Source organism: Tachyglossus aculeatus, unplaced genomic scaffold (assembly GCF_015852505.1).
Source record: "Tachyglossus aculeatus isolate mTacAcu1 unplaced genomic scaffold, mTacAcu1.pri scaffold_150_arrow_ctg1, whole genome shotgun sequence".
NCBI classification, from domain to species: Eukaryota; Metazoa; Chordata; class Mammalia; order Monotremata; family Tachyglossidae; genus Tachyglossus; species Tachyglossus aculeatus.
In genome coordinates this window covers 533,280-558,652 of record NW_024044873.1, presented here as the reverse complement: position 1 = coordinate 558,652, position 25,373 = coordinate 533,280, and the positions used below count along the sequence as shown (strand labels likewise).

Here is a 25,373-nt window from a genome sequence, read left to right as displayed (position 1 = left end):
TGAAGTCCATCTCCTAGAAGTTGAAGGGGTCAATGGGAACAAGCCTACAACCCCCCTCAGAGGCTGGCTACAAGAAGCTCATGGAGAAAAATACTCCCTCCCCTTTCTGCGACTTCCCAGGTCCATTGATGTTACTGTTAATGGTATTTGTTAAGTGCTTACTATGTGTCTGGCTCTGTACTAAGACGTATGGTAGATACAAGGTATTCAAGTTGGACATAGACTATGTCCCACATGGCGCTCACAGTCTTAATCTCCATTTTACAGATGAGGTAACTGAGGCCCAGAGAAGTGACGTTACTTGCCCTAGGCCACAAAGTGGACATGTGATGGATCTGGGATTAGAACCCAGGTCCTCCTGACTTCCAGGCCCATGCTCTACCCACTAGGCCATGCTGCTTTTCAGTTCTCCCTGGCCCCAGGAGATTTTCCCCCAGCTCAACTGTCGACAGACACCAAGATCTGCGATCTCAATAGAGTTCTATTTCCATACTTTGACAGCAATAAACGGAATTCCAGTCTAAATTGCCATTCCCAGAACTACTACCTTTCCTCCTAGGACCCTTTGTAGTATTTCCTGTAGGAATCCTGGCACCCATGATCCTCTGGTTCTTTTGTCTCTACTTTTAGAGCAACCCAGATTACACTCTTTTCCTAATAATAATAACAATAATAATAATAATAATAATAATGGCACTTGTTAAGCACTTACTATGTGCCAAGCACTGTTCTAAACCCTGGAGTAGATACAAATCATTCACGTTAGCCTCATGGGCCTCAAAGTCCTAATCCCCATTTTAAAGATGAGATAGTTGAGACCCAGAGAAGTTAAGTGACTTGCCCAAGGTCACACAGCAGACATGTGACAGAGCCGGGATTAGAACTTGAGTCTTTCTGATTCCCAGCCCCGTGCTCTATCTGCCAGACAATGCTGCTTCTCTCCAAGTCCTCCGGATGCAAGGTTTCTCAGTGTCCTTCTCCACCAAGCTCAGAGTAGGAGCTCTGCTCCCCCGGAGTCCTACCTCTGGACCCGAACCTGCTGGGTATCATACCTTCACCCATATCATCTCTGATAAATGACAACAATTATCATATTTCTTAAATGCTTACTATGTGCCAAGCACTGTTCTAAGCATTGGAGTAGATGCAAGGTGATCAGGTTGTCTCAGTCTTAATCCCCATTTTCCAGATGAGGTAACTGAGACACAGAGAAGTGAAGTGACTTGCTCAAGGTAACACAGAAGACACGTGGAGGAGCAGGGATTAGAACCCACATCCTCTGACTCCCAAACCCATACTCTATCCACTAGATCACACTGCTTCTTCACTAAGCCACGCTGCTTCGTCCCTCCCTGGGACCTGTGTCTATCCAGGCTCCTAGCATGAGCTCTCAGTCTGTGTGCAGAGCAATGTACTTAGTGCTTGGGAGGGAATGAAAAAAAGAGTTGAGGGTCACGTTCCCTGCCCACATTGAGGTTACCGTCTGGAATTCCTTTCTGCTCTCCCAGGCTCACAGTTCTCTTCCTTTCGCACCCGAGATGGTCTAGAATCTTCTTCTCCAACTATCAATCGTATTTATTGAACACTCACTGTGTGCAGAGCACTGTACTAAGAGGTTGGGAGAGCATAAAGCATCAGTTGGTAAACACGTTCGCTTCTCACAACAAGCTCACAGTCTAGGTACACAGCTCTCCTCCTCTCACATTCAGATGGACAAGAATCTTCTTATCTAAGTACCAAATAATCAATAAATTAATCAATCGTATTTATATTGATGCTGTTGATGCCTGCTTACTTCTTTTGACGTCTGCCTCACCCCTTCTAGACTGTGAGTCCATTATAGGCAGGGATTGTCTCTCCTTGTTGCTGAATTCTACTTTCCAAGCACTTAGAACAGTGCTCTGCATATAGTAAATGCTCAATAAATATGAATGAACGAATGAATGAATGTATTGAGTGCTTACTGTTTGCAGAGCTCTGTACTAAGCGAGTGGGGGAGTACACCATAGCGCCTGCTGCTATAAAAGGATTCTGGAGTCTGAGCCTCGGGGGAAAGATATATTTTTGTTTTCAATGGTATTTATTAAGCACTATGTCCCAGGCACTGTACGAAGCGCTGGGGTAGATACAAGCTGATCAGGTTGCACATGGTCAATGCCCCTCATGGGGCTCACAGTCTTAATCCCCATTTTACGGATGAGATAACTGAGGCACACAGAAGTTAAGTGACTTACCCAAGGTCACACCACAGAGCCAGGTTTAGAATCCAGGTCCTCTTGACTCCCATGCACATGCTTTATCTATTAGGTCACGCTTCACCCAGGTGCTCACAGAAACTACCTGGCACTCTCTACTTCCTCCTCAATCCTTCTGTCAGACAGTCTGGGCTAAATCTCTGCACATGGTTCAGGGAGGGTCTCTACATGGTGACTTTTCTGGCTTTCTCCTCCCTCTCCCAAGCATTAGCCCATGGAACAGTGGTCAAAGATACTTGGTAGATCAATGAGGTAATAGATTCCTTAGTCTAAGACCAGACTTTGCGTGCTTTACTGTCATTACCTAAGTTTGAGGATGTCAGAATCTGAAGTTCATTTCTCAGGGTCACGGTTTATTTCCTTGTTGCTCTTATTTTCCTTCAGTGGGTTGTTTTCCTCTCTGATATCTGAGAGCATCTTCATTAGTATGTTTTTCATAATGTCTCTGCAAAGAGGCCACTAGGGGGAACCTCATAATGTCTACTAATGGGGGCTGAGCCAACCCTGAGGTTCAATTGTCAAATGCATGTAAGACATTCTGCAGAATGCATTTATTCTGGGAGCGGTTTTCTGCCTGGTACTCTCAGAAGTTGTATTTTTTATTTCCACTTAGTAGTTGTTTTCTGCTGTCAAATCTCATATTACTCTTAACAGCTTGGTCCTGTTTTTAAAGTCCTATTTCTTTATAACAGCATCCCTTGCTCTTTGAAATCAAAGTGTTTTATGCCTATTCAATGATTCTGTATTTGTTCTAGTATATTCCCAAACTATGCCACATTTTAGCATTTCAGTTCGAATTTTCATTATCTAATTAAGATTAGGGACATTCATTTCCCTTATTGAAAAGTGAGTAATTTGTTGTGAGAACTTCAATGGTTTAAATGGAAGACGTGGGAATGGAATTAATGCGGGAAGTAGCCTACATGATGTGAGGCTTGGGTTAGAGATGAAATTTGGGCCAGGTGTTTTTTTTTTCTCTTTTAAAGATTTTTGATAAGTGCTTTCTATGTTCCAGGCATTGTATTAAGCAAAGAGCACTGTACTGTACTCCAGAGACATCCGGGGAAGCTCCCTCTCTTTGTTGTCTGTCCTACCTCTTCCCTTCACAGCCCTACTGAGAGCTCACCTCATCCAGGAGCCCTTCCCAGCCTGGGCCCCCTCTTTCTCTCCCCCTCCTCCCCCTCCCCATCCCCCTGCCTTACCTCCTTCCCCTCCCCACAGCACCTGTATATATATATATATGAACATATATATGTACATATTTATTACTCTATTTCTTTTACTTGTACATATTTACTATTCTATTTATTTTATTTCATTAATATGTTTTGTTTTGTTGTCTGTCTCCCCCCTCTAGACTGTGAGCCTGCTGTGGGGTAGGGACCGGCTCTATATGTTGAAAACTTGCACTTCCCAAGCGCTTAGTACAGTGCTCTGCACACAGTAAGTGCTCAATAAATACGATTGAATAAATGAATGAATGAATGAATGAATGAATGAATGAACAGCAGCTCCCTCTTCACCCAACTCCCTCAGCCATATCCCTCTCCCCACCTGGAAATCCCTTCTCCCGTCACATCTGACAGGCCACCACTCTCCCTGATCTGGACTGTGTAATTGATGCATTGAGCTCTCATTCACTGAGCACTTTAGGGACTCACCTCCTGTAGCACTTATGAATGTATTTTTAAATTCCGTTACTTTCCCCTACCTGTAATTACTTTGGTGTCTGTCTCCCTCACTAGATTGCAAACTCCCTGAAGGCAGAACGCATGTCTATTAATTCAATAATACTCTCCCAAGTGTTGAGAATAGTGCTCTTTCTAGAGTAAGTTTTCAATACTATTAATTGAATGGCTGATTAATTGGATGGATGGCCCTGGGTACCTTGTTCCATTGTCGATTTTGTGAGATTACATTTGAGGAAATTGGCAAGTATCCCACGATAGTATGTCATTTGGGCCTCTTCTAAGATCAAGCAATGGCCAGAGCAATGTATTAAGTCATCATTATAATCTATTGTGTTTATTAAGAGCTTACTACGTGCAAAGCACTGTACTAAGTGCTTGGCCCTGTACAGTGTAGCAGAGTTGGGAGACATGTTCCCTGCCCATAATAAGTTTACAGTCTAGAGGGGGAGACAGACAGATACGGCTGGATATCAGAGGGGGGCATTAAAGGTGTACTGTCAAATCAGAGGAAGGAACATGGCCATCACTCAGTGGAGTGAAATGATCACTTCCCTGCCTGGGGGAACCAATCAGAGGAGGGGATTGGAGGAGCAGCTCTAAAAAACAATGCTTAAGCGGGGAAATCCCAACAGCCAGGAAGTCTTGAGGAAGTCTCTCAAATTTAAATTAGTAAACCACATACCTATCATATTCACGTTCTGATTTCTCATTAATCTCCTCCTCTTTTTCCCCTAATAAAACAAAATAATAATGAGATCAATGATTGTTATATATAGTAGTATAGCATATGTAGCATATGACTGTAGTATAGTTTATGGTGTATGCAGTACATGTTGGCTTACTGTGAACCAAGCAGTGTAGTACCTGCTGGTGTTGACATGAATCAATCATATTGGACACAATTCCAGTCCCACGGGGTGCGGGGGGATCACAGGCTAAGGGGGAGGGAGGACAGGTACTTAATCCTCATTTTATAGATAAGGTAACTGTGGCACAGGGAAATTTGGATGCTTTCCTCCAGTTATGTAACAGACGAGCGGCAGAACCGGGATTTCACCCTGGATACACTGAGTCCAGGCCCGGTGGTCTTTCCACCAGGCCACACTTTTTCTCTTCCACTCACCAGGTGACACATTCCCTCAGAGCGGGACAGTCTCCACCACCCTCCTTTGAATCAGTCTTATGAGACCCAATCACCTCAGGAGCCACCCTCTCTGAGAAGTACTATCCACCCATCCATCCATCCATCCATCCCCCTGAGAGCCAGCACCCGTTCCCTCCAGAACCAGCCTCCCACACCGGAACTATCTGCCCTGCCCAAAGGAGTCACCCCAATTTCGTTTCTCCCTTTAGAACTGCCCTCCCGCACCTCCGGGAACCAACCCTCCTCACAGGAGTCATCCTCCCCTACTGATGCTCCACTCCACCTCCTCCCCACCTAGACTTTCTTCCCCCATCCCACCTCGAATCACTGCCTCCACCCCATTACCCCTCATCCCCTCCCCCCACCACCGCCAGCCTAACGAGCCTCCCCAACCACCCTCCCTTTCCTCTCCCTCCATCATCATCATCATCATCAATCGTATTTATTGAGCGCTTACTGTGTGCAGAGCACTGTACTAAGCGCTTGGGAAGTACAAGTTGGCAACATATAGAGACAGTCCCTACCCATCAGTGGGCTCACAGTCCATGACTCAGCTGTCTTTATGACCCTGCTCTGGGGCCTTGGCCCCCGGCTCAGTGAGGTGAGTGGCTCTGTCCAGGCCCAGACAGAGGATCGGGCAGAGCCAGGAAGGAGGATGTGGATCATCCTGGAAGCCCTCCTGTTCCCAATCCTCTCCATCCTCTGGGGCCTTAAGTGGCCCCTCCCTGATGAGAGATTCACCCACGTATTCCTCGGGCTGCTACTCTGGCACATCTGGTGGGGCCACCTCAAGCTTCGGGAAAAAAAATTAATATCCTGGTAGGGACCCGGGATTGACCGATCCCTATGAGTTTCAGGGGCTTGGAAAACTGTCAGGTCTCCCAGCCCACTCTTTTTTGTTGTTGTTGTTTTTAATTTGTTTTATTGTATTTGCTAAGCACTCACTGTGTGTAAAGCATTGTTCTAAGCTCTGAGGTAGATAGACATTAATCAGGTTGGACACACTCTTTGTCCTTGTCCCATATTGGGCTCACAGGCCAAGTAGGAGGGAGAACAGGTATTGAATCCCCACTTAGAAGTTGAGGAAACTGAGGCACAGGGAGCCATCAACAGCAATGGTATTTATGGAGTGCATACTCTATGCAGAGTGCTGTACTAAATACTTCGGAGAGTACAGTACAACAGAGCTGATAAACACGTGCCCTGCCCGCAGAAAATTTACCATTTAGGGAGGGGCCTCACAGCCTAGAGGAGGAAGTTAAGCGATTTGCCCACGATCATACAACGGGAGAGTGGCAGACCTATACTAGAATGGGTCTTCTGGCTTCCAGGCCTGGGATTTCTCCACTGGGCCCCGCTGCTTCCCACATCCTCCTAATCCTTTTTCTTGCCCTTTCACCTCCCTGTCCTCCGTCCACTGTGCAGGAGCTACCAAGAGCCCCAAGTGAGGATGGTTGCCCCAGCTTCTTAAAAGAGCCCTGACCAGGTCTCTGAGGCCTTATGGATCATGGGAGCTTGGTTGTTGCCCGAGCTGAGACAGGCTCTCTGGATGCACGCCTGGTGGGCTCTTCTGTTATCTGTTCTCACTCTGTTATCACTCTCGCTCTCCCCGCTGGCCCACCCCCAAGTCTCCAGGAACAGAACCAGGGACCAAGATCCCCTTTGAGTGAAGGGAAGATCTCCTTCTAGGGGACAAAATTCACAGGCATGGCCAGGCAGGTCAGGGAGGGGGTAGGAGAGAAGAAGAGATAAAAATGGATTTTTACCTTTTTCCTAACAGAGAGATCAGAATCCATCTCTAAGACCTGTTAACCTCGATGCCAGCCCATTAGTTAAAGTTACTGTCCTCCCTTTCCTCCTTGTTGTACAACTCCTTGAGCTGCCCCCTCTGCACCCCCCTGATAATAATAATGATGGTATTTTTTAAGTGCTTACTATGTGCCAAGCACTGTTCTAAGCGCTGGAGTAGATACATGGTAATTGGATTGTCCCATGTGGGGAACACAGTCTTAATCCCCATTTTACAGATGAGGTAACGGAGGCACAGAGAATTTAAGCGGCTTGCCCAAAGTCACCCAGCTGACAAGTGGTGGAGCCGAGACTAGAACCCACTACCTCTAACTCCCAAGCCCGTGATCTTTCCACTAAGCCACGCTGTTTCCCAAATCCCTGCCCCTGCCCAACACACACACGAGGGAGGGGGCAACTACCCTCAAGAGTCATGGCTGGCTTGGCAAGGCTTGAAGATAGTGCCCCAGGGCACAGTCTGGCCCCAAATAGCAGGGAAGAGCAAAACCCATCCCTTCCCAGGAACCCCAAGTAACCCATTCTCTTGGTTTCTAGTTCAGAGGTTGTGGCAAAAATTGAACAAGGAGCTAGAAGAGGTTCTGTTTCTCCTGAAAAGGTGATCTACTCGTTCTCTTTTCCCCCTTACTGGGCCCCCCGCCTAGACTCTGTGATGGCCCACGATGGAAGAGAAGGACCCCGGGAAGAGTCACCCAGGGTGTGGGGGAGTGCGGCATTAGTGTGAAGGGTGGTATATTGTGGGGGGAATGACCGGAAAGTGGGAAGGGGGCAGGCCCTGTAGGTGGGTGCACGTGCTGTGACAGTTGGGCACAGTTGGAGAGCCAACAGTTGCCCAGGGCTCATGACTTTCTTGGGGGAGGGATACTTGGGGATGTTCCTCCCCCCCCCGCCCCCGCCAGGTCTCCATATGTCAGGACCAGGCTCATTTCTCATTACCGATGTGAGGGTTCCCTCAGTTCACTGACACTGGGACTATGGATGGCCGGCAGATTATCCCGATAGAGCTCTCAATATCAATAGCATTGCTAGACTAGACTTCTAGACTGTGAGCCTGTTGTTGGGTAGGGACCGTCTCTATATGTTGCTAACTTGTACTTCCCAAGCGCTTAGTACAGTGCTCTGCACACAGTAAGCGGTCAAAAAATACGATTGAATGAATAGGCAAGAGGGATTACCTAGTGAAATGTTTTGATGTTGATTTGATAGGAATAAAATATTAATTATTATTAATTGTAAAAATAATAATAATAATAATCCTGTACCATGTACCAAGTATCGTGCTGAGGTAGATATAAGTTAACAAGATCAGACACAGTCCCTGTCCCAAATGGGGCTTACAGTATAATGAAGAGAGTGAGCATGTATTTAATCTCCAGTTTACAGATAAGGAAACTGAGGCAGAGGAAAGTGAAGTGCCTTGTCTGAGTTCACCTAGTAGGCAAATGGAGGAGTCAGGTTTAGAGGAAGTCCTGTGGACTCCCAGCCCGGAACTTTATCCTGGAGCCCCTGTCCTCAGCTCGAAGATTGATTTGTGTTGTCCTGAAAGGTGCCTGGAGAAGGAAATTTCCTCTCTGTGATGGTCCAGTTTCTGCCCCTGCCACATGCTCTGCTTCTGCTGCTCTCCATCAGGCAACAACCTCCACCCCTTTATTGTTCAGACCCGAACGTATTTCTTAGTGCTCTTGGCTATGGCCACACACCAGAGCCATCACACCAGCTGGGGTCAAATGCCAGTGTCTATTCTGTCAGCGGTGGTCCCTATCTAGGTTTGAGGGTCATGGAAGGGGTGGGTTTCCCTCTAGAAAAGAGAAGCAGGCCGAGAGCCAGCTGCTGAAGCTCCAAAGCGTGAAGGCCGAGTCTGTCAGTTATGGGAAACTGCTTCTCCTCAGCTGGAAAGAGTGGGTATTCTTTTACAGGCGGTACAAGGACAGAGGCTCTGAGAAATCACATTGTACAGCCTGCCAGAGCCTCAGAGAGAAGGGTCAGGGCGTGTCTTCATGGGACAGACCTTCCTGCTCCATACCCTCACTGCCTTTTACCGTCAGGGAGAAGATGTTTTGGCCCAGAGCGTCTTTCTCCCGAGGCCCGGAGTCAGGAACTGAACCTGCCCGGAAGAGCAGATCATGGCTACTTAAGTCCTCCTCGTTGACCAAACTATCCACTAACTTAAGAGACCCGATTCTCTCTCAAGGCAAAGGGCCTCCAACTCGACAGCTGGAGGAGAAAGATCCACGTTTGAGGGGAGCTGAGCTTCAGTTGCTCTGGCCACGGGCGAATGGCATGTCCTGCAACAGAATCCCATGAGGAAACAGAGCCAAAATCTGCCAAGTTGCAGACTAAGACTAGGGGGACCATGACCTCCTGCCAGCCCCCTCACCTCAGCCCAAACAGCCACGGCCCCCTGGGTCTGGTAATTCCAACCGCTTCCACTGGCCCCGCTCCCTGGCAGAGTGAAGCCGAGGGACTGACGACATCGTCCCAGGAGCAGAGATATCCAGAGAGCCACATGCTGCAGGTGGGAGGGCAGGAAACCCACCCAAATGATGCCCAGCACGACTCTCCTGAGAAGAGAGGCTTCTGCCATGGAATGTCCATCCCCCCGGGGTCCTCACTGATCAAGGACCCGGGCCACATTAAGGACTCGGGCCACATTAAGGACTCGGGCCGCAGTGTGCCAGATGTCACGGATGGCATATCTAAGGTTCTGAGACTCGAGGACTCAACCCAGGCTGAAAAGTGAATAGTGGGCGCTAGAAGACAACACTGATTCAAAGCACCATCAGTATATTGCTGGGGAAATCTCCTTCGTGGCGCACAGCGGGAGGGACGATACTGGCACCTCACCCCCGCCAGCTCCTCCTTCTTCACTGAGCGCCCCAGGTCTCTCCAGCCCCAAATATCCGGACCCAGCCATTCCACCAGCCATTCCACCTTCCCCCACTCCAGGGTCCCTGAACAGAGACACCAGAGAACACAAAGGCCGGTTACATGGTGTGACAGAAGGGTGGAGTCCTTCCTGAAGCTCAGTTTGAAGTCGGGACCACGGAAACACCAGGGAAAAATCAAGGCTGGCGACCTGTCCAATCAATCAATCAATCAATCGTATTTATTGAGCGCTTACTGTGTGCAGAGCACTGTACTAAGCGCTTGGGAAGTACAAGTTGGCAACATATAGAAACAGTCCCTATCCAACAGTGGGCTCACAGTCTAAAAGAAGGATAGTCATTGTCCAAAGGATAGTAAAGGCCCTGGAAACCGTCTTGAAGAGAAAGCACGTGGCTTTTATTTCTGGGCTTTCTCTCATACATTACCTAACTGGGCCTGTCACGGTGTCCCCATTAGGGCTGATCCGGCTGGCCGCGAGACCAGGCCATGAGCCTACTCCTACTGGAGACCAGCCTGACTGCGGTGTGACTGACTGGGTGAATGGGGAGACATCTGAGAAAGCCCATGTCTTACCCGCTGCTGAACGCCACCAGGTTCCAATGGGCAGCAGAGAGCGCCACCACTCCCAGGGAGCATATAATGGGGCAAGACCTCAGATCCAAACCTTGTAGGCCCCGGGACCGAAGAACGATGAGCCAGGTTCCCTCCCCATCAATTCATCCCTCTGCCCTCCCAGGTCTGCAGGCCACTTGGGAGCCATCACGGCTATACAGAGAGGGAAGAAGGACGCTAAAGACCACAGCAGGACCTCTGTCTCTGCCCTGGCAGCAAAGGTCCCAGGACCAGCCAAATCCTGGGGCCCCGTTTCTTCCACCTTGGTCCCAGCAAGGATCAGCAAGATAAACCAGTCGTCACCTCAAGGTTCGTTTTCAGCCAAGCTAAAAATGTGGCTCAGTTCTCTCGGCAAAGGCCAGCAGTCCAATATCAGCCCCAAGGCTTGGGTGACAACGGGCTCAAAGCAGCCTTGCAAGTGGAGCTCAGCATCCAGGAACAACAAATCGCCCTGTCTTGAGAGTCTCGCTCCCTTCTCTACCATACCAATCCGTGGGGCTCAGCCCCCAGGTCCTCACACTTCATCCTCAAGACGTCTTCCTGGGCCCCGGGTCGACTAGGCCCAGGGCCCCCTAAACACTGCACAAAGATGAACATTCAAACAGAGGCCTTCCTGTGCTCCGGGGGAATCAGCCAGTTCTCCCCGGAGCACAGCGTCCACCTTCATTTTCCATCCTGGGCTTGTTGAAAATAAATGGTTCTTCCTGCAGGAAAGCTGGGTCGTTCATTCATTTAATCGTATTTATTGAGAGCTTATTGTGTGCACAGCACTGTACCAAGTGCTTGGGAAGTACAAATCGGCAACATATAGAGATGGTCCCTACCCAACAACGGGCTCACAGTCTGGAAAGGGGAGACAGACAACAAAACAAAACAAGTAGACAGGAGACAGTTGTCAAAACCATCAGAATCAATAGAGTTATAGCTATATAAACATCATTAGTAAACGTAATAGAGTAATAAATGTGTACATATATACACAAGTGCCGTGGGGAGGGGAAGGGGGTCGGGTGGGGGTGTGATGGAGAGGGCAGGAGGAGAAGGAGGAGAGGAAAAAGGCGGGCTCAGTCTGGGAAGGCCTCCTGGAGGCTCAATATGGGAAGGCGGGTCTTTCGTCTGTCTCGTTGGGCCTAGGCTTGATCCTGGCTAGCACTGGATGTTGGGCTGTGGGCATGTCAGGCGTGAGTGCTCCCTCCTGCTGGGGGGATGCAGTGTGGCTTACTGGATAAACCACGGGCAAGGGAGTCAGGAGAACTGGGTTCTAACCCTGATGCCATCGCATCTGCTGGCTGACCTTGAGCAAGTGGCTTGACTTTTCTGGGCCTCAGTTACCTCATCTGTAAATGGGGCTTAAGAGTTGGAGTCCCATGTGGGACTCAAGCCTGCCCAATCTGATTTGCTTGTATCTAACCCAGTGCTTCCAACAGTGCTCGGCACATACCAAGTGCTTAAGAAGTACTTATTATTGAGGCCATTGGTCACACTGGGGTTTTGGTGAGAAGAACAGGTATGGTGGGGAGGGGTTGTGGAAGTCAGGCATGGGCAGACTAGGGGCAGTCTGCTATGGGCAGGGAACACATCATTTATTAGTAACCCTTACATCCATTTGGGGTTTTGTGTGGTACAGTAGGGAACATTCCTCTGACAGGCACAGCATAATTCCATGACAGAATATGCGTGAGTGTTGTCGGTGTGTGGGGTGTGTAGGCAAACTGAGTTTTCCTTTCCTTCTGTGGGATTCTGTGGGAATGTAGTCCCTGTTCTACAGAAGACCAGGGTGAAAGACTGAAACATTGGGTCTCTGGCTCCTCTATCAACTGAGGGAAAAATTTTCTCCTTGCTGCACTGCAATGTCTATTTCTTGAGCTCACATTCACCTCTCATCAGTATTATCATTTATAAACACACAGAAAAATTATAAAGGAACATAATTATTGTCTATGTAATAAACACACACATATAGTATATTATACATACTATAATATACTATATATATACTATACAGAGAAGCAACGTGGCTCAGTGGAAAGAGTATGGGCTTTGGAGTCAGAGGTCATGGGTTCAAATCCCGGCTCTGCCACTTGTTAGCTGTGTGACTTTGGGCAAGTCACTTAACTTCTCTGAGCCTCAGTTTGCTCATCTGTAAAATGGGTATTAAGACTGTGAGCCCCCCATGGGACAACCTGATCACCTTGTATCTCCCCAGCGCTTAGAACAGCGCTTGGCACATAGTAAATGCTTATCAAATACCATTATTATTATTATAAGCGACTAAAGAGGTACACCTATCTTTATAATGTCCCTTTGAGTTTATTGACGATTTTAATCACCAATTAAATTACTTGGCCATCTCATTAAATTGCATGGCCATCTCATCATCTGTGATGCCCTGGTGGGACACCAAGAAGCAGGTTTGAAAACAGATATAAGTTCTGAATGAACCAGCAGCAGGGTGTAGTGGATAGAGCACAGGCCTGGGAGGCATAAGGTCCTGGGTTCTAATCCCGGCTCCACCAATTATCTGCTGTGTGACCTTAGGAAAGTCACAACTTCTCTGTACCTTAGTTACCTCATATGTAAAATAAGGATTATTTACACATCAGTAAAAAATGGAGATTCATTCATTCATTCAATTGTATTTATTGAGCGCTTACTGTGTGCAGAGCACTGTACTAAGCGCTTGGGAAGTGCAAGTTGGCAACATATAGAGACGGTCCTTACCCAACAGTGGGCTCACAGTCTAGAAGGGGGAGACAGACAACAAAACAAAACATAATAACAATATGTTTAGAGTAATAAATAATAGAATAATAGAATAAATATGTACAAGTAAAATAAATAGAGTAATAAATATGTACAAACCGATATACATATATACAGGTGCTGTGGGGAGGGGAAGGAGATAAGGCGGGGGTGGGGGTGGGGAGGGGGAGAAGGGGGAGAGGAAGGAGGGGGGTAAGAATGTGATCCCAGTGTGGAACTGGGACTGTGTTCATCCAGATTAACTTGTATCTACCCCAGTGCTAAGAACAGTTCTTGGCACATAAAAAGCACTTAGGTACCATAATTATTAGTAGGTTTAAGAGTCACCCAGCAAGGATCTATCCTTCTGGGAACACAGAATAGAAAAGGGTTTTGGTTTCGTATTGGACTGTTCGGTCTCTTTCTTAAGCATGGCTAGATTTTCACTGTCAGTAGCGTCAACACAAAGGATGGCTATATGTTCATCTCTAAATCCATAAATCCGTACTAGAAAAAACTTTTAGCCGAAGCTAGGAGTGCACAGAATTCCAACCAATCACGTTTGCATTATGTATTGTGGCTGGAATGTGTTTAGGGAAACAAGAACTCGCTATTGGCTTCAAAACTCCCCATCACCTTGCCCCTTCTTACCTCACCTCCCTTCTCTCCTACATTTCAGCCCACACACACCACTCCTCTAGTGCTGATCTTCTCACAGTGCTTCTTTCTCTCCTGTCCCACCGTCGACCCTGGCCCATGTCCTACCTCTGACCTGGAACACTCTCCTTCCTCAAATATGCCAAACAATCACACTTCCCCCTTTCAAAATCCTACTGAAGGCTCACCTCCTCCAAGAGGCCTTCCCAGACCAAGTCCCCCTTTTCCTCAGCTCCCTCTCCCATCTGCATCACCCTGACTTGTTCCCTTTGCTCTAACACCCACCCCCGCCCCCCGGCCCCACGGCACTTGTGCATATTTGCACATATCTATAATTCTTTTTATTTATATTGATGCCTGTTTACTTGTTTAGATGTCTGTAGACCCCTTCTAGACTGTAACTCCTTTGTGGGCAGCGATTGTCTCTCCTTATTGCTGAACTGTACTTTCCAAGCACTTAGTACAGTGCTCTGCCCACAGTAGCACTCAACAAATGCGATTGAATGAATGAATGAATGAACAAATTAGGGAATCTGAGTTTGTTTGCATACAGGATATGGTGGAGGTGGAAGAAATGTCTTGTACTCGTTGGGGCTTGTCAATGGACTCCATGGTGACCCCAGTGCAAGTTTTTCTTTAACCCAAAGTTTTGTAACAAAGCAACCCCTGGGTTTTAAGAATACCAGCTCTACAATACTTGTACATATTTATTCTATTTATTTTATTTGGTTTATATGTTTTGTTTTGTTGTCTGTCTCCCCCTTCTAGACTGTGAGCCCACTGTTGGGTAGGGACCGTCTCTATATGTTGCAAACTTGTACTTCCCAAGCGCTTAGTACAGTGCTCTGCACACAGTAAGTGCTTAATAAATATGATTGAATGAATGAATACAATAAAAATGCAATTTGATAAGATGAATTTTTTCCTGAGAGCCCTCCAGAACAACAAGATTTCCACAGTTCAGTGACTGATATTCGTGTACATTTTATTGTTGCATCTTGGAAATATATTCTGACAGTAAAGAAGGATGAAAAGTCAAATCCTACACGCTCCCACAAAAAGTGCTGACAGTCATGTCAATGATGTTACAGAGTGACTGATGAAACACTGAAGCATTCTGTAAAATCAGTGTTTGTACTGTTACTAAATTCAATTAGTGAAGGTTTACCTAAGGCAGTCAAGTTGAGCTAAATGCCTTAACCTGAATTTTTTCCCCTTCACTTCCTTCTGCTTAAGGCTTCCTTCCCCATGGCAGCATGAATGTCATCTCCAGAGATGAGCTCTGGATGTCTCCAAACTACCAAACTTTGGTTGACTTCTCAAGGGTCAAGCAACACTCTAAAAAACATACAAACCACTTAGGCTGGATAGCGTGTTGAGGGGAAGGGGATGGTCCACAGTTTCGAGGGTAGCTGAGAGGTCGAGGAGGACTAGGATACAGTAGTAGCCATTGGATATGGCAAGAAGGAGGTCATTGGTGACCTTTGAGAGGGCAGTTTCGGTGGAGTGCAGGGGACAGAAGCCAGATTAGAGGGGGTCTAGAAGAGAGTTGGAGTTGAGGAATTCGAGGCAGCGAGTATAGACGACTCATTCTAGGAGTTTGGAAAGGAAGGGTAGGAGGGAGATAGGGTAATAACTAGAAGGGGCAGTGGGGTCAAGAGAGGGTTTTTTAGGGTGGGGGAGACGTGGGCATGTTTGAAGGGAGAGAGGAAGGAACCAGTGGAGAGTGAGCAGTTGAAGATGGAAGTTAAGGAAGGGAGGAGGGAAGGGGTGAGAATTTTCATAAGATGAAAGGGAATGAGGTCCGCAGCCCAGGTGGATGGATTACCACTTGAGAGGACGGAGAATATCTCATCTAAAGGTACGTCCCAAGTCCATGCATCTCTATCCCAATGGGAGGGAGAACAAAATGAATCCACATTTTGCAGATGAGGGAGCAGAGAGGCACAGAGAAGTGAAGTGTCCAAAGCCAAACAACAGGCATGTGGGAGAGCTGAAATTGATCAATTAATTAAACTAAAGATAAATATCATTGATTGGTTGATTATTCTTGGAAGACGTTCAGATTGAAAGAAAATTAGAGAAGCAACATGACCTAAAGGATAGAGCATGGGACTGGGTGTCAGAGGACATGGGATCTAATCCTGGCTCTGCCACTTCTCAGCTGGGTGACCTCAGTTACCTCAACTGGAAGGTAGGGATTTAGAGTGTGAGCCCCATGTGGGACAGGGACTGACCATGTTTTACCTACCCCGGGGCATACTACAGTTATTGGCTCATAGTAAGTGCTTAAGAAGTGCATTGAAAAACAATAGGTTCCTGCAAAGAGATAGTAATCATCATTTGCATGCATCAAGTTGTGTTGTCGTTTGGCTCCCCAAGAGCTCGACCTGGCACAGGAAGGGCTTGAGGGGTGGTGTCGGTCTTCTCGGCACCTTGAGTTTCTGAGGAACCTGGGGTGTGCCTTCCAGCTTGTTTGGTCCTTGAGGAGTTTGGATTCTCTCCTCTCCCATTCCAACCTGTTTTTCTAAAGATGAATAGAATGAAAACGTCATCAAGGAAATTCAAACACGTCCATGAGGTTTACAAAAGAATAGCTGGTCGACCTCACAGTCCAAAATAGGGCCAGGTTGACACGGTCCTCGAGGTCCCTTCCCAGTTTTTCAAGTAGTTTGTCTTGACTCTGGGGCTCTAGGGAAGAGTCCCCTAGAGCATTGATTAAAAAGATGGTTTTTAATTCAGTGGCAGTCGATGCTATTTATTGAGGGCTTACTGCATGCAGAGCACTGTATCAAATGCTTGCGAGAGCACAAGTCGACAGAGTTGGTAGAGCCTGTACTTGTCTGGAATGTGGCAATGGGTTCCATGGCCGCAGTGCACCCTGGGAAAAATCCTGGGCCCAGTGTCCTGGGCTACAAGGCCGCAGCCTGGATCCCGAGCCTGACCCCACCCAACGGCTCTGAGAAGGAAGCCCTTCCCTCTCCCAGTCTGAAGGGCTTGAATTTGACCTACCCACCTGGTGGCCAAAGTGGACACCTGCCTGGGCAAGCCCATGTTGAATCCGGAAAAGGTGGGGGGTTTTCTCTCTTGGTAACTGTTCATTCATTCATTCAATCAATCGTATTTATTGAGTGCTTTCTGTGTGCACAGCACTGTACTAAGAGCTTGGGAAGTAAAAGTCGGCAACATAGTCGGAGGAGGAGAAATAGTAGTAGTAGTAGTAGTAGCAATAGTATTTATTAAACAACTACTGTGAGTAGAGCTCTCTACTAATCACTGGGGAAGAAAATACACAAGTGAGAGTTAGACATGATCCCTGGACCTCCATGGGCTCACAATGTTAGAATGAAACACAAGGATGGTAAGGATGAGGTTGTTAAAAAAAGAGGAAATCTGCATCTGGCAACATATAGAGACAGTCCCTACCAACAGTGGGCTCACAGTCTACAAGGGGGAGACAGAGAACAAAACCAAACATACTAACAAAATAAAATAAATAGAATAGATAGGTACAAGTAAAATAAATAAATAAATAGAGTAATAAATATGTACAAACATATATACATATATACAGGTGCTGTGGGGAAGGGAAGGAGGTAAGATGGGGGGGATGGAGAGGGGGACGAGGGGGGAGAGGAAGGAGGGGGCTCAGTCTGGGAAGGCCTCCTGGAGGAGGTGAGCTCTCAGTAGGGCCTTGAAGGGAGGAAGAAAGCTAGCTTGGCAGATGGGCAGAGGGAAGGCATTCCAGGCCCGGGGGATGACGTGGGCTGGGGGTCGATGGCGGGACAGGTGAGAACGAGGTACGGTGAGGAGATTAGCAGCAGAGGAGCGGAGGGTGCGTGGTGGGCTGTAGAAGAAGAGAAGGGAGGTGAGGTAGGAGGGGGCGAGGTGATGGAGAGTCTTGAAGCTCATAATTCCTTTAACTCCTCAAACGTTCTCTTTGCAGGCCTTAAAGGCCATAGGCAGAGAAACAAATTAGAGGGGTTTTTTGCTATGTTTTCTTTTGGCATAAACCGTACATTGAATACACTGACTCTGCAGGTCTTGAAAAGTTTAGGTAAGAGTACTTAAAGTCTGGAGATTATTTTGCATAAGGCAAATATCTCATTTTTCACCTCAAATATTCTCTTTGGAGGCCTGGATGATCATAGGTAGAGAAATACAAGCAGGAGATTTTTTTGCATCAAGCCAATTTCTCCCTTTCCATCTCCTATATGTTGTCTTCAGGTCTTGAAGACCTGTGGTGGACAAATTAACGGGATAATTTCTGAAAGAAACAAGTTTCTCCTTTTGCATTTGTAATATTCCTTTTTTCAGGCTCTAAAGACCGGGGGTAGTGAAATCAATTCAGGAGGTGTTTTGCAGAAAGCCGATTTCTCCTTTTCCACCTCGAATAATCCTGATTCACTCTCAATTAAAAAGTCTTGAAGGCCTGAAGTGTTAAGCACCAAGTGCCAGGAACTGTTTTAAGTGTTGGGGTAGGTGGCGAGTAATCAGGTGGGACCCAATCCCTGTCCCATATAGGCCTCAGTTTCTCAATCCCCATCTGATAGATGGGGGAAGTGAGGCCCAGAGAAGTGTAGTGATTTGCCCAGGGTCACCCTGCAGACAAATAGAGGTGATGGGATTAGAACCCGCTTTCTGTCCACAGGGCCATGCTGCTTTTCTACTGCAGTTGAGGCCCTCGAGACCGATCTGGGTTGAGCCTGATCGTCCCCACATCTTCCCAAGCCTGACTACCACAACTTCACACTCTCGCTCCCCGTTCCTCTTCCCAACCACGAGAAGGGTGATGGACACCATCCAGATCCCCACAGTGGTCAGAAGCTCTCAGACAGCGGGACAGATGGAAGACACGGCCCTGTCGCAGAAAGATGACTGCATTTAATAGACTGAGATGCTGAATGACATCAGATGCTGTACTACGGAAGGAATTGACTGATTCCCCCGAGCACAAACAGTGCTCTGATCCATCTGCAGGTCAGGGTTCTGCACTTTAGGGGGCCTTGGGCCTATTCGGCCCAGGGCCCGGGAAGATGTCCTTAGGACGATTCTGAAGTGGAGAGGGGTGAGGGCCGCGGCTCAGCAGGGTGGAGAAGCCCACACACAGGCGTGAGAGACCCTCGGGGAAAAACGGTTTAGTGTTCCCCAGCCAGGCAGAGTTCTGCTTCTTCCCTCTCCCGCAGGCATCTCTCAGCAGACCCCTGGAGCCTAATTCCAATGCCCGATGTTTGGCAATGGACCTGATCCACATCTGTAACCTCCTGGGCACAGCCTTCGGTGTCATCTGTATGCCTTTGCTGGTCCATGTTGGGCCCGGATTCGAAGCTCTAAGGCCATGGGACTCGGTAGGGGCCGGGGCCTTTGCTGCCATGGTAGGTACGAGCGGCCTGCTCTGGCCTTGGCTGGTGTCCATCTGCTCTCTCTGGACTGCTGTAGGGTTCGCGGCAGGGCCTTCAGGCCTGTGAAGAGGTAGCAATGAATTAACAGGGTGGAAATCCGATCCATCTGGCCCCTCACTCTCTGGGCCCGGGGCCCCAGTGCTTTTTCTTCCAGGTCTGCCCCGGTCCTGGGATTCCTGGGAATGGTGGCCGGCCAGTGATTTCTCAGGATCATTTGCCGTTGGGGTAGGCTCTCCAGGCATCTACCCCTGAGCCCGATCAGTGGCAATGATCAGGGCCGGCCGGCCCTCCGTTCTCTCAGTAGGCTGGGTCGGCCCCGTTGGAGATGCTAGGCCGGGTGTACTCAGGTGACATATTAAAGGGAGACCGGAGAGGAAAGTCGTGTGCTTCAGCATTAAGGCCGATTCCAGGGCCTTCAGGGACTCCTCCGACAGGCCAACCTAGATTGGTGAGTTTTTCCCGGGGCTCCCGTGGTCTGGAGCTCCAGCTCAACTCCGGGGATGACTGGGCCTTCCAGGTCATGCTCCTTAATGACCCTCCACACCTTCTGGGGTCTTGCTTCAAAAGCACGTGGAGGCAAGGACTTTGGCAAGGCAGGGGCCGGATGTCTGGTGATGGAGAGAGGTTGGGGGCCCAGTTTTGGAGGAAGAGCCTGTTGGCAGGTGGCCCCGGTGTCCCTCCCACTGTACACCAGGGAGATGATCACCCCGTTCCTGTGTGGTGGGGGCCGTTGGGCCACCCGTTCCTCCGGGGCCTTCTCTCGCCCATCCAGGAGCCTCGGGGTGTGGCCGACGTCGGGTCCGAAGACCCTGGGGACGTGGTCCGTGTCGACCGACAGCCTGTGGCCCGAGTTCCCAGTGGGTGGAAGCACCACAGAATGCCCAGAGCTCTCTTTGCCAAGAGAACGGGCCTCTGCATCGGGTTTGAGGGCCACCCGCTCTCCCGTCTTGGGCTCGAACTTCTTCTGGCCCTCAAGACTAGGGCTCTCGGGTAATCCCCATCCGGGAATGTTGGCACCAACTCTCTCCCTCCTCTCTTCTAGAGAACTGGGCATGTGGCAGTGGTTTGACCCGAGTGCTCCTCTGTGCAGGGGCCCCGGGACGCCGTGGCTATTGGGGATGAGGGGAGGGGCCCAATAGGGGTGAAAGATCTTGGAAGGCGAAGCCTCAAGATCGATCCAACTCTCAGACGGTGTCGGCTCCACGACCCGGAGGACTTTCTCTGGTGGGTCCGCTGACTCCGCTGGACCCGAGAGTGGGAAGCCTGGCTCCTGCAGCTGTTGAAACTTCTCCTCCAGCTGAGGTAGTTGAGGCCCTTTGTTCTTTTGCAGAGGTAGGGCCCCTGTATCACGGACCCCTTTGTTTGAGGTGAGGTTTGAGCCGGTCTTCCAGGGAAGGTGAGTTCCTGATTCCAGGCCTCCATGTAAAGATGGACTGGGGAGAGTCACTATCTTCTTGCCAGCAAGGAGCGGTGACTGTGTGGAGCAGGAATTGCTGTCCTCCATTAACACACCCTGGGCTTTTTGATTGAGGCACCAGCAGATGGTGCAATCCGATTCCTCAGAGACTGTGTCCATGTCACACCTGTGTAAGAACAGCCACTCGTTACAGCTGAGGGAATCAAACTCCTGCCACTGAGGGATTTCACGCCCTGGACTTCAGTAACTGGCTCTTGATGACACTCTTTTCTCTAGGGATCACCACCCCTGATTCACATCCCCTCGACCACCAGGCCAAGCCGGGAGCCACAGCCAATTGGACGATGACTGGGATTCGAACGGCATTGAGGTGGCCAGAGCCACGAGCACTAGGAACTAGGATCTGAGCAGCCAAAGGACAATTGTCCAGTGGAGAGCAGCAGGAGGAGAGAATGTGGCACAGTCATGAATCAGACCATCCATGGATGAAATTCCCTTCCCCAGACAACTTTTGGGAGAAGACAAACCCGTCTTTGCTTGAGCAGAGGAGGGGGACTCCAGGAGAAAGAGTCCAGGCTTGGGAATCAGGAGACCTGCATTCTAAACCAGCTCTGATGATTGCTTACTGCCTGACCTCAGGCAAGTCACTTAAATTCTTTGTGCCTCAGTTTGTTCATTTCTAAAAGGGAGATTAAGGACCTCATCTCTCTCTTTATTAGACTGTTTGCTCCACGTGGGACAGTGACTGTGTCTGATATTATTCACGTATATTTACTGCAGTACAATACTTTGCACACTGGGGTCTAACAATTATTGTTATTGTTATGATTATGATGATTACCCCTGTCAAATCAGCATCAGGACATTCTACCAGCTGATCCTCCTGGCCTGTTGGCCCTGTTAGTCCTGTTACTGTTTATATTTCTTCTCCTTTGGATTGTATATATTCTTTCATCTCCTTAAATGGGGTCCCAGTTCCACCCCAGGACGCCTCTCTCTATCGGGTCTATCTGCAGTCACTCCACCATCCCAGTGTCAAGGAACCGAGGGATCCCTTAGACCGTGAATGAGAAGGGATCGCCAAACCTGATGCATGCAGATCTGGAGGACAAACTCCTCCCTCTTAGGGAGAACTGAGCCTTGAGCTTCTGTTGGTTCACAAGCCATGCCCAGATATCACAACACGTGTGCCCACCAAGAGGTCTGCCCCCCACATCTGATCTGGTCATCCCCCAACAATACCATAACACCTATTTTGTCATTGCCGCACCCCTCCCGCACCATTTCCCACACCCCACCACTGGCTCCCTCTTCCCTGAGTCCCTGTCTTCTACCCTGGGTTTTTTCGAGGTCTAGGCAAAGGCCCAGGGACCGGGAAAAAAATGAATGGATTACCTTTTTAGGAGATGCAGAATATCTTTTAGATTTTGGTCGCAAATCTCCAACATCTTCCACACTAGATACCAAATGAATGGGTTACTTGGAGTTCCTGAAGAGGTGTGGGTTCTTCTTCTTCCTGCTATTTGGACCTGGGGTATAACTGAGGGGCTCTACCTCTCCACCCTCTAGGTCCTGCCAGGTCAACCCTGAGGGAGGATGGAACGATAGCACCCTGAGAAAAGTTGTCACCTGCATCCTCCCCCTGGCCCATGTCCTAAGATCATTAGGGACACCAATAAAGCTTGGCTCTGTTCCAGGACTCTGGGACTGAAAAGGGCTGGAGCCTTTTAGACTCGGGTGCTCTGCCGAGGAAGCAGCCTAGCCTAGTGGATGCGGTACGGGTATGGGATTCAGAAGAATATGGGTTCTAGTCCTGACTCTGCCACCTATTTTTTTTATAATGTCATTTGTTAAGTGCTTACTATATGTCAAACACGGTTCTAAACATTGGGACACAGTCCCTGTCCCAGGTGGGCCTCACAGTTCTGTCTCTGTAGGAGATAGAATAGGTATCCACATTTTACAGTTGAGGAAACTGAGACTCAGAGCAGCGAAGCTACTTGCCTAAGCTCACAAAACAGACAAGTGGCAGAGCTGAAATTAGAACTCAGGTCCTTCTGACTCCCAGGCCCTTGCTCTATACATTCAGCAATATTGATTCTCATTTTCTAGTCTTGTCTTCATTTTCCTGTGCCTCAGATTACTTCATCTGCAAAATGAGGACTAAGATTGAGAGATTGAGAGATTGGGACACTTGGTATACAAGATTCCTAGCTTGAATCTCCCTCAGTGCTTAGAACGGTGCCTGGTATCTAGCACTTAAAAATGTCATTAGAAAAAAAATTGGCAGAGGAGGCCCTGGAATTCTGGCGTTCAGAGGTGGGGATGGGAGCATGGACAACAGGAGGGAAGGCCAGGATGGTACCTTCATCCGGTGTATCCTCCAGCTGGGAATTGGGATCACGCTGATAAAGAAAAGGGGCAACATGATTAGCAGAGGTTTGGGCTGGTCTCCAATGTCTCTGTTAGACCGGAACACAAAAATCCTTTACTCACTTTCGTTCCCTTCTCCCGGCTCCCAACCCTTCCTTGCTGTGCTTGTCCCTTCTTTGCCCTCGATCTTCTCATCATGAGAAGGGGGTCTTGGCCCATGGCTCTTGTTCTATTCTAGGCGATCTGAGGTAGGTCAGCAAGGAGACTGAGAGTGGGAGCAGACTTGGATTGGAGGAGGAAGAGCCTGACAGACAAAACTCCAGAGAGCCTGTCTCCAGCACAAGCAACTCCCAAGGCCCATCCCAAAGACCCCTGAGATCTGCAGACACCCTGGGCAATTAATCAATCGATGGGTTTTTTTTTGAGTGCTTACTGTTTTCAGAGCACTATAGTAAGTGCCTGGGAGAGTACTTAATAACCGGATGAGTGGGCATGTTCTCTGCCCATATCGAGCTTCCAGTTTAGAGAGCTCACAGCAGAGAATGGGGCCATGGTCTCACTTGGGGCTCTGGACACCCGCCACACGGTGGATTGAGGGTGGCTGGTTGAGGGGGAGAGGTAGGGGGTTCTGGAGAAAGCTGACTGCGGAGGTTACACTTCCTGAAAGGCCCTACCCACCCTCGGTACTTATAGGCAAGGGGCATCACATCGGGGTCCTTACCACATCATTGTTTTTTTCTTTCTTCATCATCAATTCCAGGTGGCCCCACTGGCTCTCCCAGAGAAGCAATACCAGGAAGATGATGATGAATCCCTCGTCGGGGAGAGGCCACTGAAGACCCCATAGTATGGCAAGGATTGGGAACAGGAGAGCTTCCAGGATGTCCCACATTGTCCTTCCTGGACCTGCCCGATCCTGTGTCTGGGTCTGGGCAGAGACAAGCTCCTCACCGAGCCCCCAGAGCCGGGTCATAAAGACAGTTGCGTCATAGAGGGAGGACCCAACTTGGCCCTTGGGGGTGAGGAGGAAAGGGAGCCGGCCGCGGGGCTGGGGGCAGGCGTCTGGAGTGACTTCAGCAGGGGAGAGAGAAGGGGCAATTTCAATGGCGGAAGGCGACTCTTTTTTCGGAGGGCCTGGTTCCAGGGAGGGAGGAAGCAGTGGCGGTGTGTGTGTGTGTGTGTGTGTGTGTGTGTGTGTGTGTGTGTGTGTGTGTGTGTGTGTAATTCCTTTGGTCTCTACTTCTCTCTGTCTCTGTCTCTATCTCTCTCTCTAACTCTGGCTCTGGCTCTGTCTCTGTCCAACTCTTGTTCTGGCTCCTCCATCTCCACCGAGCAAGGCACTGTGGTAACAGCAACCTTTGTTCCTAACACCAAGCGTTCCCAATTCCAGCATGCTCCAGGTACACAGGGCTTGTGATAAAAGGTGTTTCCTTGCTTTCTCTGATTCCTCCATCTCCACCATGACTTTATGCTGATTTTGTGAACTTGTTTCTACTGTGTTCTACAGTTCCTTCTCCACACTTAAGCACTTGAATTGTGAGCCCCCAAAGGTAGAGGGACCATGTGTAATTCTCACCTGGGTAGTCTCTCCCATTTCTTAATACAGCATAGTAAGTGCTTAATAAATATAATTACTACTACTACTACTACTACTACTACTACTGCTACTACTACTACTACTACTACTACTACTACTACTACTACTACCACTACTATTACTCCCTTTCCCAAGGATAAAAAGTCGATGAGGGGCACTCTGTAGATCTTGGTATACCTAGAAAAACTCCAAAACAGCCTCAGGGAGGAAATACTTTGGGTTTGATGCTTGTTTTTAATATGTCAGGTTTATTCTATTCCATCAATAGAAATTAGCCCTACCTCCCCTGCAATTGTTGCAATTGTCCTGTCTAATATGGGGATGAAACTTGATTTACTATTTACTTTTTTTGTTTCTTTGGAACAGGAATAAACCTTATTTGTATATACTGGGGTCAACTCAAGCTACGAAAGTTGTATGTGAAAACCACAGTGAAGCACTCCTCTTCCTCAGATGAAATGAAATATGAACATTTGACACACTGCCAACTAAACTGGGAAAATAGCTAACATTTTACAATTTTGTTTCGAAAGAATAAACAAGGCTGTGAATTTTTCTACAAGAAGATCGTTTAAAGCAGGAAGATTAAAATAGCTTTTGTTGCGAGACATTTTGTTATAATTAGAGTAATTCAACTTCTATATTCCAATTTAAAGCAGCCACAGTTTTGCCTGAGAGGTGAAATACAGACAATACAGACTGAAAAAAAAAAAGTTTAAGTGGGATGTTTGTTGGTAACTAGAAACTTTTGGAGTTTGGTAACTTTGCCATCTCTTTGATGGAACTCTTCT

General features: G+C 48.3%; 1 protein-coding gene and 1 pseudogene across 6 annotated transcripts; one reads left to right on the top strand and one right to left on the bottom strand.

Annotated features, from left to right (window-relative positions):
- Positions 1 to 9,171: 9,171 nt before the first annotated feature.
- On the top strand, positions 9,172 to 11,082 carry LOC119923155 (annotated as a pseudogene).
- A 7,594-nt stretch (positions 11,083 to 18,676) lies between these two features.
- Positions 18,677 to 23,874, bottom strand: LOC119923156. 6 transcript variants are annotated; one of them, XM_038742679.1, is made up of 6 exons: positions 23,707 to 23,874; positions 23,109 to 23,250; positions 22,978 to 23,017; positions 22,008 to 22,068; positions 19,902 to 20,778; positions 18,677 to 19,255 (listed from the first exon to the last, which is right to left on the bottom strand). In XM_038742679.1, exons 2-6 carry the CDS (start codon positions 23,202 to 23,204, stop codon positions 19,250 to 19,252), a joined length of 1,080 nt encoding a protein of 359 aa, XP_038598607.1. In that variant the 5' UTR covers positions 23,205 to 23,250; positions 23,707 to 23,874; the 3' UTR covers positions 18,677 to 19,249. The 6 variants fall into 6 exon arrangements, with proteins under 6 accessions (XP_038598607.1, XP_038598602.1, XP_038598603.1 ...); XM_038742674.1 differs by having other exon boundaries at positions 18,677 to 20,778; XM_038742675.1 differs by having other exon boundaries at positions 18,677 to 20,778; positions 23,109 to 23,228.
- Positions 23,875 to 25,373: the final 1,499 nt, after the last annotated feature.